Source organism: Leopardus geoffroyi, chromosome A1 (genome assembly GCF_018350155.1).
Source record: "Leopardus geoffroyi isolate Oge1 chromosome A1, O.geoffroyi_Oge1_pat1.0, whole genome shotgun sequence".
NCBI lineage: Eukaryota > Metazoa > Chordata > Mammalia > Carnivora > Felidae > Leopardus > Leopardus geoffroyi.
Genome location: NC_059326.1, coordinates 239,554,021 through 239,574,877, shown reverse-complemented (window position 1 = coordinate 239,574,877; position 20,857 = coordinate 239,554,021). Strand labels below are relative to the sequence as shown.

At 45.9% G+C, this 20,857-nt stretch overlaps 2 protein-coding genes and 1 pseudogene across 5 annotated transcripts in view; 2 read left to right on the top strand and 1 right to left on the bottom strand.

Moving 5' to 3' along the window:
• Positions 1-813: 813 nt before the first annotated feature.
• CCDC127 (coiled-coil domain containing 127) lies at positions 814-11,935 on the bottom strand. 2 transcript variants are annotated; one of them, XM_045443617.1, is made up of 3 exons: positions 11,799-11,935; positions 9,911-10,041; positions 814-2,081 (listed from the first exon to the last, which is right to left on the bottom strand). In XM_045443617.1, the coding sequence occupies exons 2-3, from the start codon at positions 10,029-10,031 to the stop codon at positions 1,420-1,422; spliced, it is 783 nt and encodes a 260-aa protein (XP_045299573.1). In that variant the 5' UTR covers positions 10,032-10,041; positions 11,799-11,935; the 3' UTR covers positions 814-1,419. The 2 variants fall into 2 exon arrangements, with proteins under 2 accessions (XP_045299573.1, XP_045299578.1); XM_045443622.1 differs by having other exon boundaries at positions 11,732-11,860.
• On the top strand, positions 3,732-5,319 carry LOC123580453 (annotated as a pseudogene).
• A 14-nt stretch (positions 11,936-11,949) lies between the features above and the next one.
• SDHA (succinate dehydrogenase complex flavoprotein subunit A) overlaps positions 11,950-20,857 on the top strand; it is a 30,301-nt gene continuing 21,393 nt past the window's right edge. Inside the window, exons 1-3 of one of the 3 annotated variants that reach the window (XM_045443614.1) lie at positions 11,950-12,060; positions 18,995-19,084; positions 20,316-20,477. In XM_045443614.1, the coding sequence (XP_045299570.1) occupies positions 11,998-12,060; positions 18,995-19,084; positions 20,316-20,477 (315 nt within the window). In that variant the 5' untranslated portion in view covers positions 11,950-11,997. The remainder of the gene's footprint in view (positions 12,061-18,994; positions 19,085-20,315; positions 20,478-20,857) is intronic. The other 2 variants (XM_045443615.1, XM_045443616.1) reach the window with 2 other exon arrangements.

Sequence of the window (20,857 nt, the reverse complement as noted above, 5' to 3'; positions counted from 1 at the left end):
AGACCGAATCCAGCTCGTGGTATTCCCCTGCTATTAAACGTTGTTTTTTGTCAGCTTGCATTTGTAAGTTTGTCTCCCTACCACAGACAGGCGGGCAGGCTGGGTGGAAACAGGGTTCAAAAGCAGACCTCAATCTAGCTGCTCCTGGGCCTCTCACTACCAAGCAACTGGGTGTAAGCTACCGGCAGTTCCGGAGCCACACTGCCCGGGCAGCCTCTCCTGACCCTAGCTCAGCTGCCTCGCCTGTACGGGAGGCCACAGGTCTTCCAAAGGACTGCTGCAAGGCTGGCCCCTGGCTGGCACAGGGAACCTGGATTTGGGGAGGGTCCCCCTGCCACGACCAGTAAGAGCAGCCCGGTGTGTCTAAACTTTGTGCAGTTTGAGGGAACACTGACTTCCCTTCTGCGAGTCTGCAATCTGGGACTCCAGGCAGAGGGTACCCACATGACCAGCCCTCCACACAGACCCTGGGCTGTCTCTGGGGTCCCAGGCTGGAGACAGTTCATAGTCCTTGCCGGTGTGGGGGACAGGGGAGCACTCCCATGACCCCCCTGGGAGATGACTCTGGAAGCTGCAGAAGCTCCTCCCTTGGTCCCATGTGCCTTTCCTTCTGCTGCATTTGCTACACCCCCTTCCCACGTGCTAAGATTAGGGGTGGGATTATGGGGGCGATGTGTGAAAGGCTGATTCACATTAGCTTTGTGAAAAATGGACCATGAGTGCCTACCTTTTTTTAGTTCGTGGCGAAACGGGAGATAATCTGTGCAAAAACATTTTATAAAGAGTGAAGAATTACACACATAGGTGGCATTGTTGCTTTTACATGGCAAGTGTTTTTATTAGATGTCATTGCAAATACATACCATGTGCTAACTGAACATGGACACGAGCCAGATGCAAAACACATACCAAGGTTATCAACTGAATACAGGAAACACTTTCTTTCCCTTTGGTGGGAGAGACCCTCACAATAGCATGAGTCCTCAATAATATTACTATTTTCTGTCATCATCATTAGGCAGTTCTGTTACCTGACAACTTTTATTTATAATTCTAGGAAAGAGAAAATTGGAGGAGAAAACAATTTATTTACGGAGTGATAAAAACAGACAGAACACTACTGAGAATCAGTACTGTATTTGACTTCCTTAAAAACAATCCTACCCTATAGCGCAGATAGGAGGTTACACTGTTCAGCCTAATAAAATATTACAGCTTAAAAAAAAATCCTCCTGAGAAACTGCATCTTTAAGAGCTGAAAAGCATCAAGGAAGCGGGACCCTGTGTCCCGCTCAGAGGGTGGTGGGAGCGGAAGAACACTCGGTCGACAGCGCTACACGCGCACGTAACAGAAGGAAACCAGAAGATGATACCCCGGAACGCCCCAGCGCGGTGAAGACGGCACGCCTCACTCCCGCCCTACTTCTCTAGTACGGCTTTCTCGACCGCCTTGTGCTTCTTCAGTTCGACAATCAGTTCCCAATATTTGAGATACAACCACATGAGCCTCCCATTCTGGCGCCTGCTGGTATTCCAGACGTCGCCACAGTATGTGTCGTGCTTAAATATGTCGGTCAAGCCGGCTGCCATGTGCAGGTCGGCGGCAACCGGGTCCGTGGACGCTCGGACCAGTAACCTCTTCTCTATTTCCAGCCGCCTGCTGCGAGGGAGTAGCAGGCTGCAGTAGATGCTCTGTCTTTCCGTAAGAGCATCTTCAAACTCTTTCAGCACAAGCCTGGCCCTCCTCTGCCAGTCTTCTTCCTTTTCCAGGAGGCTCAGGTATGTGCTTCTCAAGGGCTGCAGCTGTCTCTTTTCTTGCATGACCTGAGCCCGCTCCTGTTCCAGAAGCTTCTTTTCTTCTGCCAACTTGCGCCCCTGAGAGATAAGGGCTTCTCGGTAACTAGTCGTTCTGTTTTGTTCTTTTTCAAGTTCCAAAGACAAGTGAGCAACTGCACGCCGGTTTTCTGAGATCACGGCGTGGTACTTTGCTTCAAGATCCCGCTGGAAAGCAGCCGTTCTCTGACGGTACGCTTCTCTCTCTTTTTCTATTTCTTTCTGGGACTCCCTAGACCAAATCCAGCCTGACAGGAATAAATTAGAAGAGACATTTAATGAAAAGTCAGAGTTGAAGTCCTATAAGCTTTATTTTTAAAAAGCATGAAAACAAAAAAGCATAAAGCAGCTAAGAACAACATTTCAATAAAATCTTAAGCCCTGAGAGATACAGATAACATTTGGTATGAAACCACATAGCAAGCAAAGTCCACAGCTTAAAATCAGACAGGGGTTCCCAAAAGGCAAGTGTGACAAGGCTGCCGACAGTTCCCTTTTCAGCCTCATCTCCTACAGCAAAGAAAATCTCCCACCGCTCTCCTTTGCTCTCAAACCCACCACCACTGCCTACTCTGACTACAGTGCATATACTACCGGCAAGGTTTAAAAGTTCAGCGCGCCTGCATGGCTCTGTCAGTTAAGTGTCCGACTCTTCATGATCTCATGGTCTGTGAGTTCGAGCCCCGTGTCAGGCTCTGCACTGACAGCATGGAGCCTGCTTGGGACTCTCCGTCTCCCTCTCTCTCTAACTCTCCCCCACGCGCGTGCACACACTCTCTCTCTCTCAAGATAAATAAACGAACTTATAAATAAATAAATAAAAGTTAACATAGCTATGCTTCACGTATTGTTGGCTGGTGATTACAGAACTGAGTAATTTCAAAGTGCACTCAGCCTTGCCTGGTCATCACTAGTAAGCAGCTGAAGTCCAAGAGGCTTGCTTCTATTCTGACAAGGGGTGCATAAAAATAAGGTGGAGTAAGAGGTTCAACCTCAAGACTGGCCCGGCCCCCTTTCCCCAGCAGGGAAACTCGAACGTCACAAACATGGGGCAGACCGAGGGGCAGCCAGGCCTCTGCCCTCTGCTGTGTGGACAAATTTCAGCCCCGGGGAGGTTCTCTGGGGGTTTCCATCCCCCAGCACTCAAGCTGGTGTCCTCGCCATTTGGTTCTCCTTCTCCCAGGTCCCTTGGGAATCTTCACTGGTCTATGACACCTGCAGCCACCCCGATTCTACAAGCATAGAAACAAATGTATTCCTTCCTCAACTAAAAACAGCCTCTAGTCCTATTTCACTTGGTAACTGACACTTGAAAGCACATATCTTTATGTCTTCCTTTGGCCCAAGTTCACAGGCAGGGGAAGTGACCAGTAGAGCAACAGTTACAGTACCATTTGATCGGCACAGAGAGGTGTCTGTGAAGAGGGGAGGAAAGGACTATTTCAGCGCGAAGTGCAGTGAGGGAGGGCACAAGTCTGGAAGAATGAGGAGCAGCTGGTAGGAAAGGTCCCTGTAGGTAGAACAAACAGGGGCAGGAGCGGGCACCACGTGTTCTGAGCCGACTGCTTCCAGGAGCCGACAGGCCTGGGCTGCAGGGATTACATCAAGGAGGAGCTGGAGCAGACTCTGGACGTCAGCAGGTGCTGAACAAGTCCTCACAAACGCTCATAAGAAGTAGGAGAGTTGGGGGTGCAAGAGAGAGCAGAGGGTCAAGGAGGGAACCAGAGTCAGGGAGCCACTCCTGCCTTAACCCAGGTATGATCTAATAAAAGCCCCACAACTGAAACACAGAAAAGTGGCGACTGATACAGAACACACAGAACTGAACATCAGGCCACACGGTGCAGGCTGATGACTGGGAAGTTTGGGGTAGGTGGCACTGAATCACGAAGGCCTCCATGAAGAGATGGGACAGGGATGTGACACATATAGGTAAGATTACCAGGGAGGCGTGCAGAGGAAAGTATGGAGGCAGAATGGAAGTCTGAGAAATCTTTTTTTTTTTAATGTTTTTGTTTTTAAATATTTATTTAGAGAGAGTGAGTGAGCAGGAAAGGTGCAGAGAGAGGAGGAAAGAGAGAATCCCAGGCTGGCTCCATGCTGTAAGCCAGAGCCCCATATGGGGCTCAAACCCCCAAACCGTGAGATCATTACCTGAACTGAAACCAGAGTTGGATGGTTAACCAACAGAGCCACCCAGGCGCCCTGGAAGTCCGAGAAACCTTCAGTCTGGGTCTGATCTTGGAGAACTCTGCCTTAGGACTCTGGCTAGACAAAACTGTTTGCAGTCCCAGTTTCAGAAGGCAGAGAAGAAAGTTGGAGATTCTGCTTAAAGAAACAGAAGTACTCTTTCCTATTCTTCCTCCTAAGTATTGTCAGAAACCCGGGAACTCCCCTGGACACCACCCGCTGCTCCCCTTGGACGCCAGTGTGATTAAAAGTGAACTAAATGTGACTCTCACCATTTGGCTGCTATGCATGGAAAGGAAATAGGAAGCATCGTTGGGAAGAAAGGGGAGTTGGTTAAGAGGATCCACGAGGAGAGTGGCGTATGAACATCAGATCAACACCTGGGAGAATTGTCCAGACAGAATCATTACTCCACCCGGCCCCACCAATGTCATCTGTAAGGCCTTTGCTATGATCATTGGCATGCTGAAAGAAGATATTAACAGCTCCATGACCGACAGCATAGTGGCCAGTAGGCCCCCAGTTACCCTGAGGCTGGTGGTGCCAGCTACCCAGTGTGGCTCCCTGACTGGAAAAGGCAGATATAAGACAGACACCCTGGGGGCCCCAGGTCCAGGTGGCGAGGGGTATGCTGCCCAAAACCACCGAGCGTGCCATTACCATCACTGGTGTGCTGCAGCCTGTCACCAAGTGTGTCAAGTAGATGTGCCTGGTGATGCTGGAGACACTCTCCCCGTCTGTCCAAGGCAGAGTCATCACCACTCTGTACCAGCCCATGCCAGCCGGCTCTCCAGTCATCTGTGTGGACAGCTAAGATCGGTGCAGCGAGTCTGTGGGCTACCCCCATGCCACCCATGACCTGGAGGGACCACCTCTAGATGCATACTCAATTCAAGGACAACACGCCATTTCTCCGCTTGATCTGGCCAAGCCGAACCAGGTGGCAAGACGATAGTCTCACTTTGCCATGATGCGCGGCGGGACTGGATTTGCCAGAATTCACTCCAGCTCTCCAGAGGTGAGAGGCTATTGGGCAAGTTTGGATGCATCCATTCAAACTGCCCATGAACTCACCATTCCAAATAATTGGCTGCATAATCAGGTGCCAAGGCGCCAGCATTAATGAGATCTGCCAGATGCCCGGGGCCCAGATCAAAACTGCCAATCCAGTGGAAGGCTCTTCTGCTAAGCAGATTACTATCACTGGTTCTGCTGCCAGTTATTAGCCTGGCCCACTATCTAATCAATGCCCGGCTTTCCTCAGAGAAGAGCATGGGTGCAGCTAGAACAGTGTAGGTTCACTCGTATCCCCTTTCTGCTGTTTTCCCGTGATCCAACTGTGTAACGTCTGGTCAGTGATTCTAGGTTTCAAATAATTTGTAAGTCTTTAGTTTCTACACAACTTTATCATCCGCTAAGAATTTATTTATTATTATTTTTTAATGTTTATTCATTTTTGAGGGAGAGAGAAAGAGAGGGAGAAGAGTGGGGGAGGGGCAGAGAGCAAGGGAGACACAGAATCCAAAGCAGGCTCCAGGCTCTGAGCTGTCAGCACAGAGCCTGACATGAGGCCCGAACCCATGAACCACTAAATCATGACCTGAGCTGAAGCTGGACTCCCGACTGAGCCACCCAGGCTCTATCATCTGCTAAGAATTTAAATATCACATTCTCTGTTCAACTGTTAACGCTGGGATCAAGATTTAGTTTTATATGCTTTTCTCTCTTTTTGGTTTTATTTTGGGTTTTTGGCTCATGAATTTCATTTGTTTGTTGATAAGAAATGTTAAGAGTGAAATATTAATAAATTTCAGTTTAGTTCTGTTAAAAAAAAAAAAAAAAAGAAAAGAAAAAGAAGAAACCCTGGCCATCGTACATACAACAAACATAAGAAGGCTCTTGAAGGTAGAGAACCGCAGGCAGACTGGCCAGGGACCTTGGCATCCAAGGAACACCGTGATGGCGAGTCCCTCGGAGTTCCATGTGCCTCACACATCCCAGACTTGGAGGTGAAATGGCAACGGTGAAGACATTCTTTTAAAAAGCCCCGGCAAAAGTCTGCTCTCTCTGGCCAAAGGACTAGGAAGGTGGCCTAGCAAGACAGAGAGCTTGGACAATAACCACTCTACTCCCACCAAACAGCACAGTCGCTGTGGCTCCATCCCCACCTCACTCGCTGGAGTGGAGGCTGATGGGTGCCCCTCCCACTCAGGGGGATGGTGTCAGAGGCGCCATGTCCCCAGAGAATGGGGAGTAACGAGACCCTCCCACCTCTCCCAGCCAGGGAGCATCGGTGGAGACCTGGGGGAGGTGTACCTCCTGCCCAGTGATAACGAGGGGATCCTTCCTTTCTGCGTCTGTGGACCAGCGGCTGAGTGGAGGGCCCGGACTTGCATCCATAGCGGAGAGCGAGGCGGCAGCACCACCCTTCCCCTGCCAGAGGCCTGTCCAAGAAGCCTGCCACAAAATGTCCAAATAAAGGGTCAGGCTCCTGACAGCCAAAATGCACAGGTTTCAACTGAAAATCACTTTTCAGGGGTGCTTGGGTGGCTCAGTCTGTTAAGCATCCGACTCTTGAGTTCACCTCAGGTCATGATATCATGGTTTGTGAGACCGAGCCCCAGGTCAGGCTCTGTGTTGTAAGTGCAGAGCCTACTTGGCATTCTCTCTCCCTCCTCCACTCACGCTCTCTCAAAATAAATAAATGAACATTAAAAAAAAAAAAAAAAAAGAATAGCATCCTCTTCCCCACTGAGCAGTTTAAAAACAAAAAAAATCACTCTCCATACCCAAAATCGGAAATACCTCAAATTGAATTTAAAAAGAGTATTGGTAGATGCCAATACGGAGATGACAGAGACGTTAGGATTACCTGACAAGGAGTTTAAAGCAGGCATGATAATATACAGCCTAAGCAAAGAAATAGAAGATACATAAAAAAAACAAATGAAAATTTTAAACCTGAAAAACACAATAAATGAAATAAAAACACACGGGAAAAAAAGCGTGGAGAAGGGAGAACCCCGACAAATGGCTAAAATAATAAAATGCAGATGAACACAGACATAAAATACTAACAAATGTAATTCTACAATGTGTGAGAAGGATTACATGGCATGACCAAGTGGAGATTATTCCTAAAATGTAAGACGGCTTCAATATTCAAAAACCCATCAGTGTAATCCGACATGAGTAGTCTAACGAAGAAAATCACATGATCCTATCAATTGCTACAGAAAAGCATTTGACAAAACTGAACACCCATTCATGATAAAAACACAGAAAGAAACATAAAAACAGAGAGGACGTTCCTCGCCTTGACAAGGAACACCTGTGAAGACCCACAGCTAACATTGCACTTAAGGGTACACACTGAACGCTCTTCCTCTAAGATAGGAACTTCTCAAGGGAGGCCTGTAAACGTTAGCCAGTGCAAGAAAAAAGAGGAAAAGGAAATAAAAGACAAACAGATTGGAAAGGAAGAAAGAAAACATTAAGTCTCATACCTTATACTCATAAAATAAAATTAACTCAAAATGGATCGTGGATTTACGTGTAAAACGTTAAGACTAAACTATCAAGAAACAAGAATCTTCAGGATCTACGGATAGGTGAAGAGTTCTCAGGAGGAAAAGCATGACCCATGAAAGAAAAAGTGACACACTGGACGCCATCAAAATTAAAACTTTTGCTCTGTGAAAGCCTCCGTTAAAAGAACGAAAAGACAAGTTACAGAGTGGAAGAAGATACTGGCAAACCAGATACCTAGCGAAGTATGAGAATCTAGAATATAGTAAAAACTCTCAAAACTCAACACGAAAACACAACACAACTAGAAAATCACTGTAAGACTGGAACAGACACTTCATGGAAGAGGCAACGTTATCAGCCATTAGGGAAATGCAAATTAAAGCCCCAATGGGCGTAAAATAAAAACAACGGTGACCTCCCCAAATGCTGTGGAGGATGCCAAGAAACTGGATCACTCACACACTGCTGCTGAGGATGCAAAATGGTACAGCCACTTGGGAAAACATTTTGGCATTTTTTTTTATTAAAAAAGTTTTTTAATGTTTACTTATTTTTGAGAGAGACAGAGAGACAGAATGCAGGTGGGGGAGGGGTAGAGAGAGAGGGACACAGAATCCAAAGCAGGCTGCAGGCTCTGAGTTGTCCACACCGAGCCCGATGCAGGGCTCGAACCCACAAACCGCGAGATCATGACCTGGGCTGAAGTTGGACACCCAACCGAATGAGCCAGACATGCGCCCCCGTTTTGGCATTTTCTAAAAAAACTAACCGTTGATTCTCAGGGAGGCTGACAAGAGCAAATGCTTTTTATGATTCAGTGTTCTGCACAGTGCCAGCTTCTAGGTCAGAGCCTGGGCAGACCCAAACCCAGCCCTAAGGGTGTTGCCACTTAGAAGCCTGCCATCTTGCAAAGCACTCCTAACCCTCAGGAACGCTACCTGTTGCCTGTGGCTAGGGTGAGTGAATTGGAAGGCTTAACCTCACACTGACTACTACGATTAATTAGTTTTGGGGCTGGGACAGGCCCTGGAGGGACTCTCATGTTCCCTTTGTTTTCCAGACTCGTTAGCTTTTATAGTTTTTCATAACAACTTTTACTTTTGAGGTTCTTGCCTTCTTGGACTTTTGAAATGTTGCTTTTTGCCCCTGACAAGGTTCATGGAATACTGTGCCTTTTCTTCTTGGTTGTCTTATTTAGATAACATGATATGAGAAGACTTTTAACTTGGCATTCTTATAAAGATTCTCCAATAACATATTATTACATAGTTTAGAAATTATAATGCTAAATATGGGTGTTAATTAGCCTCCTGGCACAGTCAACATTACAGGTGATAAGTGAACAACTGATAAATGCTACTCTCCTCACCCTTCACTTCCTCTATGGTAAGCCCTTCGACCTGAGAAATCCAGGCACATAAAAAGACACTCCATAAAAAGTATCACTGCTAATAGAGGGCAGCTTGGACTTTTCTTCCATTCAATTATTCAGTTTCTCATATTCTCTTTTAATTAAATTTTTTTTTTAAATATTTATTTATTTTTGGGAGACAGAGAAACAGAGTGCAAGCAGGGGAGGGGCAGAGAGAGAGGGAGGCACAGAATCTGAAGCAGGCTCCAGGCTCTGAGCTGTCAGCACAGAGCCGGATGCAGGGCTCGAACTCACGAGTCGTGAGATCATGACCTGAGCTGAAGTCAGATGCTTAACCAACTGAGCCACTCAGGTACCCCTCAGTTTCTCATATTCCTAACTGCCAACCCAGAACTGTGGGATATGACAAAATATAAAATCAATTCCTGAACATGGGGAAATGTATCACTGTAGTGGAAAATAAAAGCTAAGGGCTGGAATACTTATAACTGGCAATTGGTCATTTCCCCAAAGTGGTACAAAGTCAGTTCAAACTAGAAAGAATCTGGCCAAGGCTGAGCAGAGGTTTAATGGATAAAGTCTCCCAAAGGCTGGTTTTCTAAAGACAACCAAAAAGGTTTTCTTTTATGCCTGTTTTATTTATTCTTCCCTGTCAGTCCTTATGAGGGCAACTGAAGCAAGAGAGCCCCCTTCAGAGCAGTGAAGTCTGAAATGGGAGCTAACAGTTACTAAAACTCACCCCACACACAATGCTTCTGAATATCTTGTTTTATTTAGCCTTCACAACGCATCGAGGTAATTATGATTAGCTAGCTTCAATGGATAGGGAAACCAAGGCTCAGGGGATTAAGTAATTTGCTTAAGACTCGCTGTATGGATAACACTAGAATGGACACTGGCATCTGTCCGTGCCCAAAGGCCAAAGTCTTTGGGCTCCACACTTTCAGTCCCCAAAATGCAAACGTTAGGAAAACCATGACTTACGAAAAGCAGCCAATCCCAGCATTGGAACCAACAAGGCATAATTCCATCTGCTTCCATCACCCCCATCAGCCCTGGAATTAGGCCGGATATTCCAATTTGGAGGGTCATTTAAATTATTCATGGAGATATACCTTGAAGTAAATAATAAAATCATTAATCACATGAAAGGAATAAAATACATCTGGCACAATCGTGTCATCCTCTTGGCTCAATTCTACCTATGAGCCAGCCACATAGCACTGAGTCTTACAGGATTAAAAGAAGAAAAAAACAAGGCCTCAGACAATAGCAACTCCCCAGGATATAGTGGGGCAAAGACACGTCTCAAATAAGTGAAGTAGAAGGAGAAAGAGATAAGGTCTCTAACATAAACAAGCTTTAGAGTATGGTTGTACACAAAGACGTATCAATAGGAAGGTGTGAAAACACTGGCTGCTTCAGGAAATTAATGACATTGACAGGTCCAGTCAGCAGTGTGTTGGGGAAATGGGAACAGGCTAGGAAGGCTCTCCTGCCTCCCCACAAACACCACAATTAGACGCTTCTGCTTAGAGCTCATGCTGTGTCTCAGTAACTAGCCTGGGGTCTAATGTTCCTATGAAATGTACCAATTTACTAAGTATCCACAGGAGGTTGGGCATTTTCACAAAATAGAGCAATGAGACTTTCAGCTTATCTCTATGTGATGGCCACAAATAATACACACTGATTACAAAAGAAATAAAGCAAACATAGGAAAAAAGGAATCTAATTCAATTTTGAAAGATTTTAATGGGGTTTTCAATAAATACTTAACATCTAAAAATAAAGAATTCTAACTGGCAATAAAGAAATGCCAAAAAAATTATGTTAAGGAGTTTGTGGTAACTATACAACAAAAAACTAGTTATCTGAAAGTACTAAACTGCGAAACTCTCAAAGTAGGGCTGGAAAGGACAGTGTTCATTTCCTTCAAGCCAGTAAAGTCCACTTGGTGGGTGGGCGGGGGGCATAGGGCCTGAGAAAACATACAATCCTAATAGAAGCAGCCGAATCCTAAATAAAGACAAAGGGTTATACACAATTGTATTCTTTATGGTCTTATTTAGTACTAGCAAAGACTTGGAAACAACCTAAATGTCAATAAAATGGGAATGGATCATTGTAAACTTACTCAGTAAAATAATCCGAAATTATATTGCACAAAATTGTGCACGAAAAAGATCCTAATAATACAAAACGAAAAGCAGGATAACGACTAAACGACTAATAAACTATTGATTTCCCATGCCACTTCCTTCCATAAAAGATTTCAGGTAACTTACATAAACACACACGAAAATTAAAAACACTTCCTAAATCTGAGGCGAAATCAGGCGACTTGGCGAAGACACTTAAACCTCGGGAGCTGCCCTCTCCACCGCTGGAACCCCCCGCCCCGAGTCGACCGTGCCCGGGAACACTATCTCCGGAATCCCTGAACACAGCCTGGCGCCCTGACTCACTCCGACCCCAGCGCCACCCCCGCCCTCCTGACCTGCCCCCCGGAACCCCTGATCCGCAATCTACCCCTGGCCACCCTCCGGAGCTACCTCCGGAACACCCGACACCCCTGATCCCCAACCTACTCCCGGCGCCCCTGACCTCCCCTCAGGCCCCCGGCCTAATCCTGGAACCTCAATCTACCCCAGCAACCCCGAACTCCCCTCAGGCCCCCGGCCTGCCTCCGGAATCCCAGACCTCCTCTCAGGCCCCCGGCCTACCCCCGGAACCCCCGATCTCCCCTCAGGCCCCCGGCCTACCCCCGGAACCGCAACCTACTCCCGGAACCCCCGACCTCACCCAGCCTCTCCCAAATGCAGCCCAGGGCCTGGTCCCGCTTCGATCACGGCCAGGCCCTCCGACCTACCCCCGGGCGGGGAGCGCGGGGCCCCGGGTCCGTTTAGCGCCACTGTCTGATCCTGTGCGCAGGCGCGAAACCCCCTCACGCCCCGGGGTCGCGGCGTGGTGCGCAGGCGCGGTGTCCCCTCGTTCGGGCCTGGGCGCTACTAGGTGCGCAGGCGCAGTCTGGCGCGGGGGTTGGTGGGACAGCACCGTGTAAGGCAGACATGTCGGGGGTCCGGGTGGTGTCGCGGCTGCTGGGCGCCCGGCGCCTGGCACTGACTAGGGCGGTGAGTCGGCGCCGTGGGGCGGGCAGGGCGCGGGGAGCCGAGGAGGGGCAGGACTTCCCACGGGGCGGAGCGGACGCCGAGTCCCCCCGGCGCCGGACCGGGACGGGGTCGCGAGGGTCTGGGGGAGGATGCGGTGAGTAGGCCGCCCGAAGGGGTGGGGCCGACCCGGAGGGCCGCGGGACTCCTTCTGAAGCCAGCGAGTCGCGTCCGGGTGAAGGTCATGACCCCGCTTGCCGTCCCCGGGGACCCTTCCCCAGAGTACTAAGGTCGCCCCCGCCCCAGCCTTCGGCGCGTGGGGAGGCGTGTTTGCCCGAGGTCACCCTGACAGGTGGCGGCCCGTGGGTGCCCCGGGCCTCTGAATCCAAAAGCGCCCTTAGATCTCCGGCGGAGGCGGGCCGGCAACCGCAGGCGCGCGCCGGCCGGGCGCTGTGCCGATCGCCCTGGGGACGGTCCGTCGGGTGCCAGCAGCCCCGAGGACCCGGCCGGGCTCGGCCCTCCCGCCCCAGGCAGGGTAGGTGGGAGGCACGTCTGACACCGGCGCTGGCGCTTGCCTGGCAACTGTTTGCAAAACCGCGCTTCTTCGGGGAAAGCGAAGACCCGTGTTTCATACCGGGATCTGGCAACTTTTGGACCTTCATTTTGGGTTTTGTATGGTGGCCTTTTGCGCACATTAGAAAACCAGGCGAAGAACGTCAGCACTCTGATCGCAGACCACGTTCGGGCGACGGCGCCGGGAAGTCTGATTTCCCGTGCGTTGTCTGCCCGGACTCCGGTCAGTCGTGGATGACCGTCTGGGTTGTGCTTTCTGGAGCCCTTGCTTACCGGATTGTGTCAGATGTACTCCTTACAGTTACGTCTTCAGGATCTACCTTTTCAGGTTTTATTTCAGCACACTAAACTTGGAGGGGTTGTTGTTTGGGTTCTTTTATATGATCCGCTTGCCCACCTACTTAGTAATGTAATTACAGAGTGAAAATGCCAGTGGGAACCGAGGCATTCAACAGTATTGACTGGAGTTATGCCTGTAATTATACCTGCAATTTTCTCCATTTTGAAATACAGATACTAAAAATTAAGTTAAATGTGAGAAGGTTAACTCCGCCATCCTGCCAATGCCAGAGAACGTTTTAAATGCTTTCTCGTGCTGCTGTGGTTGATGCTTCCTGAGCAGAGGTCCCCACTCTCCACACCCCACCCATCTTGGGCTCTAAGTCCACAAGCTGGATGGGCAGTGGGGTATTCTTCGGCAAACGTGAGCAGACTTCTTAGTGCCTCCTGCTTGTTAAGTGCAGTGACCAGTAACTGGTGGTGCTGGGAGAAGAGCTAAACATGTGTGTCCTCGGTCACCCCAGCGTTCTTGTGCAGACTAAGACCCCTCCAGTCTGTGGAACTCCCTTGACCACCTGCCTGCCCTTTGTTTATGACCTTGTTGTCCTTGATGTAAACTGGACTAGAATTCTAGCTCTGAGCTCTTAGCTGTAAGTGAGAATAAGATTCTGAGCACCACTGGTCAGAGTGTGTAAACCTGTACTTTTGTATTGGCTTGATTGGAAGTTGTCTTGGTTGAATCAACTATTAGCTGGCAGCATTTACCCTTCTTTTTATCTTGATGAAGATAGCTTTTCCTGTGGAAATTAATTCTGCCCCCAAGCAATATATGTAGTGGAATTTAAGATTGGCAAAAACAAAAGCATCAACTTAGAACAACAACAACAAAATGTATGATCACCAGCTGAGAAATGTGCACGGAGAGTAGATGATGAGGGTAATTTGAATAAAATCCACAGAGAATTTTTCTTGATTTCATTTTGTTCAATTCTCTGGTGTTTCCAAGGCAGTTTATATTTAGAGCTGCTTTCAAGTTGCAAAATCATCAAACCTATTTTGCGTTGGTTTCATTTTTAGTTATCTTAATGCACTGACATAATTTGCAGACTGTTCTGGTGTATTGAAAGGAAAAGTAAAAGCAAGGTCCTTAAATAGTTGCTGGTTAATTGCTTCAGATGAGATTTTTCAAATTCTTTAACATGGATATCCAAAGTACTGTTCTAGAGTAAGTCAGTTTCTTTTCTTTGAATGTATTGTTTTGAATTTGGTTTAATGATGTATCTAGAATTACATTATTTAGGCCATTGTGGTAACCTTTTTTGTTTTCCTTTTTGGGGTAATTATACCACTGTGGCATTCATTTCTGCATTCTGTGGGATGTTTTTCCTGGTTCACTGGAAAAATTGTGGCTTGGTTTTGATATGTAATCTGGATATGCATCTTATTTTGGAGTCCCAGAGATTTTTCCTAAGGCTCCTTACCTAGGGGGAATGTACTGAATCTGGTGCCAGCCAGGCAGACCAGAGTTCAGACCCTGGATAGACTCCATTTCTCTTTCAGGAGGGTTCCGTGAGGTAGCCTGTGACGCCCTGGTGTGGTGATCATTCTAGCCAGGACCTACACCTACAGCCTGTGCTCGATAATCTTGTGAATTGTATTCTAAGCATCCCTGTTTTAAAAACCTTTAAACTTCTAATGAAAATAATTACGCATAGTTATAAAAAAAAAAAAAGTCAAGGAATACAGAGGCTTTATAAATGGAAAGGATTGAGACCCTCTCCTAACCTCAGACTTGTTCCCCAGTGAAATCACTTCTGAATTGTTTCTGTTATTGGCCGCTGATGTTTACCTCCATGTCTCTAGCTAATGTGCAGGCTTATTTTCATCCATTTTGGACTTTGACTTGTGGCTCTGAATGAGGACTCAGTTCACTTAAACCATCTTCCCCCATCCTCAGTTCTTCCCATGGCCTTCCAAGGCACTTTCAGAGCCTTTATGGGCTGCTTTTCTTATTATACAGATTGTACTTACAAATAGTTTCTTGTCTGCAATTCATAGGTGAATGCTATCAGATGGGGACCCGTACTTCGCTAGATTAAGGGTTTCAATATCTCTGCCCTTCTCTTCAGTTTTCTCCCTTTTACCATTTAAGTCATTCGCTTGTGCTTTCATGTCATTAAAAGCTCTGTTTCTTTTAATTCTGCCTCCAAGGCAGATTTCCTCAAGCTTCTTTACGTTTCCCTGTTGGAAAATGTTTGATAGTTTTACTTCAAAAAATGTTAAATAGTTTTATTTATAGACAAATTGGGTTAATTTTGGGCTCTCCAGATTCTAAAATTGCTCCTCAAATCCGATTTAGATAAAAAGCTAGTATTCTATTTTCCACAGGGAGATAGTATGATAATTTGTTAAAGATTTCAATTATAACAGCTGCCAGTGTTGCCAGTGTTTGAGATGGCCGTGTGTGTCTATCTTTATTTAACATGAACATCCTAGAAAGAAGAAATAAATACTTAGGGAATCTCACTGTTACTGTTTTACTTTTTTACAGTTCAACTTAAGCAGGTAAGTTTAATGATCAGAACAAAAATGGGATCAATTAGGAAAAACTATATAAAAGACGCTTTACAGTATAATATGTCCTTTTCATGTTGATTATTTTTATAGGATTTAATATGTGATTATTCTTCAGTTTTCTGAATTAAAATTGTTCAGGTGGCCATAAAATCTGGAAACATAGACAAATATACATAATAAATAGTTTACTCATATTCCAACAAATGTTCAATGAATGTGCTATTCCTCATTAGCATTTCATACTTTAACAAGTTATGCAAAACTGCACGTGCACCAAAGCACTATTTCCATCAATCCTGGTACATCCACCTACAACGAATCGCCTGTGGGGATTTGTGTGTCTCACTTTCACTGAATAAACTTGTGCCTTTAGCACACCCAAGATGTAATTAAGGAAGAAGTGTCTGTCTTCTGTGTTTCTGGATTGTGTGGTCCTGTTTTTGGTTTTGTTTTGTTTTTTAAGTTTCTCCTACTGTAAGTCTTAAAAACATTTTTGACCATTCGTAAAAGATGAATACTAAATACGAGCTAATGGAAAAACAAAAATTCATGTGTTTTACCTTTCTATTCCACATCACAACATTTTACTGAAAATGAAGGAATTTTTAATCTATAGATAAAAGACTCTAAATGGTACTTAGGTTGTTTTACAAGTTTGATTTTAAAATCGTTTAGAATTCACAATGGGTCTTACACACAATGATTTCAATAAATCAGGCACTCCAGAGCACAATTGGAGGTGTAACAATTATGTGATGACTTCTTAACAGTCCAAGGAGATAAAGACCTTTTTTTCAAATATGGAAAGAAATTAATCTTTCTGCAGTATTAACCCCTAAAAGCTATCTTCCTTTATAGACTACAATATTATTGTCAATTTCATATACTTTTATTTTTTTTTAATCTTATTTTTAATGTTTGTTTTATTTTTGAGAGACAGATCCAGTGCGAACGGGGGAGGGACAGAGAGAGAGGGAGGCACAGAATCCTAAGCAGGCTCCAGGCTCTGAGCTGTCAGCACAGAGCCCGACACAGGGCTTGAACCCATGAACCGTGATATCATGACCTGAGCCGAAGTCAGATGCTTATCTGACTGAGCCACCCAGGCACCCCCATATACTTTTAAAAAGAACTCCCAGAGGAAGAAATTTCTGGAGGTTTTCCCAAATATATACAGCTACTTTTTCTGTCATGCTTACAACATCTGCAAAGTACAGAATGTTCAAATGCAGATTCTTATGATCAAGGGGCTCCATAATTGCCTCCTCCATATACTCTTTGAGGTCAGTCACTTTCATAACTATTCCTGTAATAGGATCAATCTCTCCATGTACTGTCACCACAACTTTATAATTGTGCATGTGGCCATTTGGATTGTTGGAATTCCCAAACAATTTCAAGTTTTCTTCATTACTCAGAGATGTGCTGTGGAGCCAGTAGGTCGCTCTGAGAGAGATGAGGTGGGACAGTTGCATGGTGTTCTTGGCTTGCCTTCCCACTTGGTTGGTGGTGGGGCTGGGACAGGCTCTCTGTTTCTATTTTGATTTCAATTTGGTATTGTAAAATGTACTGTTCTTTTTTGGAACTATTACCTTTATCTTGTACTTTATTAAAATTTCATGAACATTTGTTATTTTGCTGACTTGGTTCTTTGTTAAGATGTGATTTTTACCATTTAAAAATTATACTAAAGCAGAAGAATATTCTTTTTAAGTTTTTAAATTCGTTTACTGGACAAAAAGTTGACTTGTGTCAATAAAAACAAAAGTACTTAGGGGCGCTTGGGTGGCTTAGTCAGTTAAGCATCTGACTTTAGCCCACGTCATGGTCTTGTGGTCCATGAGTTCGAGCCCTGTGTTGGGTTCTGTGCTGACATCTAAGAGCCTGGAGTCTGCTTCAGATTCTGTGTCTCCCTCTCTCTCTGCCCCTCCCTGGCTTGTGCTCTCTCTTTCTCAAAAATAAATAAACATTAAAAAATACATATATACTTAAAGTTGAAATTGGAGAATTCAAGAATATTGCATTTATCAGTTCAGATCTACTTAGAAATTCAAGAAACTTCTTTGTAATTGGAACTGTTAGCATAAAGTCAACTATTTGTGGCAGGCATCATTTGGTCTCAGTGCTTAAGAAAGTCTAAAAAAATATTTTTAAGTTATTCTTGAGAGAGAGAGAGAGGTGGGGAGGGGCAGAGAGAGAGAGGGAGAGAGTGAGCATCCCAAGCAGGCTCTGCACTGTCAGCACAGAGCCCAGATGCAGGCCTAGAACTCATGAACTGTGAGATCATGACCTGAGCCAAAACCAAGAGTCAGTTGCCTAACTGACTGAGCCACTCAGGTGCCCCTAAATGCTAAAGAAAGTCTGGAGGTTGGAGCCACCTGCTCCATTTGCTCCATTTGCAAGCGGCCAAGCCCTCCAGCCTGGCCTGAGGCCATTAATCTTCAAAGAAAGTCCTTCTGTTCAAAACCACTCAGAGTTCATTTTGTATTTTGCCAAATTCTCCTCCCTGACTTCTCCACTTGTTTGTCCTACAGAATAATTTTTTTACCCCACAGAATAAATAGCATCTCTTCCAAACTGCAGAATACTCGAAGACATCTCTCATATCCCCTTTGTCATTGTTAAACATACCTAGTTCCTAAAACTGTTCATGAAATTGCTAAGACTTCATTTTATCAGTAGCCCTCTAAAATGCAGTCAGTAGAACAGAAAGACATGCCTTATAAGTTGGTTTTCATATAAAGAAGATGGCCTCTCAGGCTGGGCTGTGATTTCATTAATACCAATTTTCTTGAGTAAATGTTCATAGGGTGGAACATTTAAGCCAAAACTTGGAGAGTTGTAGAGATTAGCCAGGGAATGGCCAGGGACAAGTGTTCAGACAGGGAACAGCACCCTGGAGTATGACAGAGGAGAGGGGATGTGGCTACAGCCCAGCGCAGGTGTGGAGAGTGGTGAAGCAGGAGCATCTCTAGGCCTGGAGTCTTCACATTCACAGTGAAGGGTTGGTCCCACTGGTACCCAGTGTCAGGGTAAGCAGTAGAGCCTCTTGTAGAAGATGGATCTCCCAATACACTGTCCCAGGCCTTTTCCAGTGAACCACAAAACCTTGCAGACGTGTGGTGCTATAGTGTGAAGAGGGTCATGATGGATCCAGTAAAAGTGCTTCATTGTCAGCTACCACTTTCACAACATGGATGGGTTTCCCATTGTCCGCTAAAAACCATAAATTAAGAAATTATCGTGACATTGTGTCCTTTTCATTTCCTGCTGAGTCTGTGAGTGTCCTGCTTGGAGACAAGCTTCATCTAGAAGAGCTTTTCTTGGAGTGCCAACTCCTTGCCACTTGGGCCTGCCCTGGGTCCTTAGTCCGCCTCTACCCTTCAGGGTTAAGTAGAGGACCCCAGGTGAGCTGTCTAGGTGAAGGAGCAGCTGGATACATAAAAAGGTTAATGACTTGGGAAATTTTGATGATTTGTTATTCTTCTAAGACACTTAAGTGCTCTCCATCTCTCCATCTCTGTCTCAGCAGTGGCCCGCGACATGGCAGGCAGGCACCTGCGGTTTTCACTTCACTATTGATGGGAATAAGAGGTCTTCAGCTAAAGTTTCAGATTCAGTAAGTTTACAACTTTTTGTTCCCTTATAAATGATATGCTTGTCTCAGAGGAATAATGATCTATGCCAGTCTTCAATATATTGGAGTAATACACAGGTCTTATTTAAAGGAAAACATTCTGGTTCCAATAATGCTCTAATTATTTTTAGTGTATAGCACTTAACTGTAGTACAAATGTAAGCATAGTTACTAACATTTTTTGCTTATGGTTCTTAAGTATCTATAAACCAGATTAAAATTTAAAGCAGCAAAATAATAAAATACCAGTGACCACTGAACATTATTCATTGTGACAGATGACATAGGACCCTGAAGCCACTTGTGTGTAGGCTCTTGGTGTTTACTGGGTCTGTTCTGTCCTCTGCTGAAGGCACTAAAATTTGTTTACAAATTCTTTTCTCACAAGCTCACAATAGTTACTGAATACTAGTTGGCACCTTCTCAGTCCAACACAAACATGGTCCTGAAACCGGGTGGTGGTCCTCAGTGCTGAGGCAGTTGCCCAGATGAATCAGAATGCGCCTACCTAATTAAAACAACATATTGGGGTACCTGGGCGGCTCAGTCGGTTAAGCATCCGACTTCAGCTCAGTTCATGATCTCGCGGTTTGGGAGTTGGAGCCCCGCATCAGGCTCTGTGCTGACAGCTTTCGATTCTGTGTCTCCCTCTCTCTCTCTGTCCCTCCCCTGCTTGCACTCTGTCTCTCTCTCCTTCAAGAAATAAATAAACATTAAAAAAAAAATTAACCTTTTCTTGAGAAACTTGCTGACCACAGGTGGAGAATCATGATCTATATACTGCATTATGAGCTTAGATTCACACAAGCATGTGTATGAATATATGGCTGTCAACGGAAGAAGATGAACAGAAAGGATAATGGAGTAGGAAAGCCGTATTTAGAACTAATATTTTGATTTGTGTCGTTGCTTTCCTTTGCTTCCACGGTTCCCTGCTTTGAGGCTGTACCTCCTGTTTTCAACATTTCACTTCATGGTGGGTGTCCCAGGTGCTAGGATGCGTGCTCCCTCTTCGTCGGGTCTGTGTTTCGGTCCTGTCAGTGTGGGGTGTGCCAGCCACACACTCTGGGTCCTGGCACAGGGTGGAGGCCCCTCTGCTGTGGTTGCTCTTTTATCGCTTCTTCCATTTTGTCTGAGCTCTTGCACTGCACCCACCGTCCCAATGTGTGGCATAGGTAAATGGGTGGTTGACAGGTGAATTGTTCCTTTCCAGATTTCTACGCAATACCCAGTAGTGGACCATGAATTTGATGCGGTGGTGGTAGGCGCTGGAGGGGCAGGCTTGCGAGCTGCGTTTGGCCTTTCCGAGGCAGGGTTTAACACGGCCTGCGTCACAAAGCTCTTTCCTACGAGATCACACACCGTTGCAGCCCAGGTAAGAGAAAGGGGCCCCCTTAATGGTTTTGGCGCCTGCACAGCAGTGCTCAGTCTTCTGCCACAGGCCTTCTCACTGCACGCCAGCCGTGTTCCTGTCTCTTTCTGCTCCTTGCACCCACCTGGCTTACTCGCCTTGGGAGTGTGTTCCCACACTGCCTCCACCCCCACTGCTGGAGTCACTCCTAGGGCCTCTTATCGCTCTGCTGCTCCAGTGACACTCACGTCTTCTCTGAGCACCCACCTAATCCTCTGGCCCCCATCATAGTTTGTCTTCACTGTACTCTCCCAATCTAAAATGAGCCTATCTCTGGACTGATTCTCTTGGCCCTGCTGCATCCTTGGCGTGGGCCTCGTTAAGTATGATGATGATGAGCTTTG

Bases quoted from the DNA above. Each gene is read 5' to 3' on its own strand.
- CCDC127 (XM_045443617.1), bottom strand. From the start codon at position 10,031: ATGAATAATTTAAATGACCCTCCAAATTGGAATATCCGGCCTAATTCC. The intron at 2,082-9,910 runs GTAAGTCATGGT...TATTCCTGTCAG, and splicing joins GCTGGGATTGGCTGCTTTTC to GCTGGATTTGGTCTAGGGAG.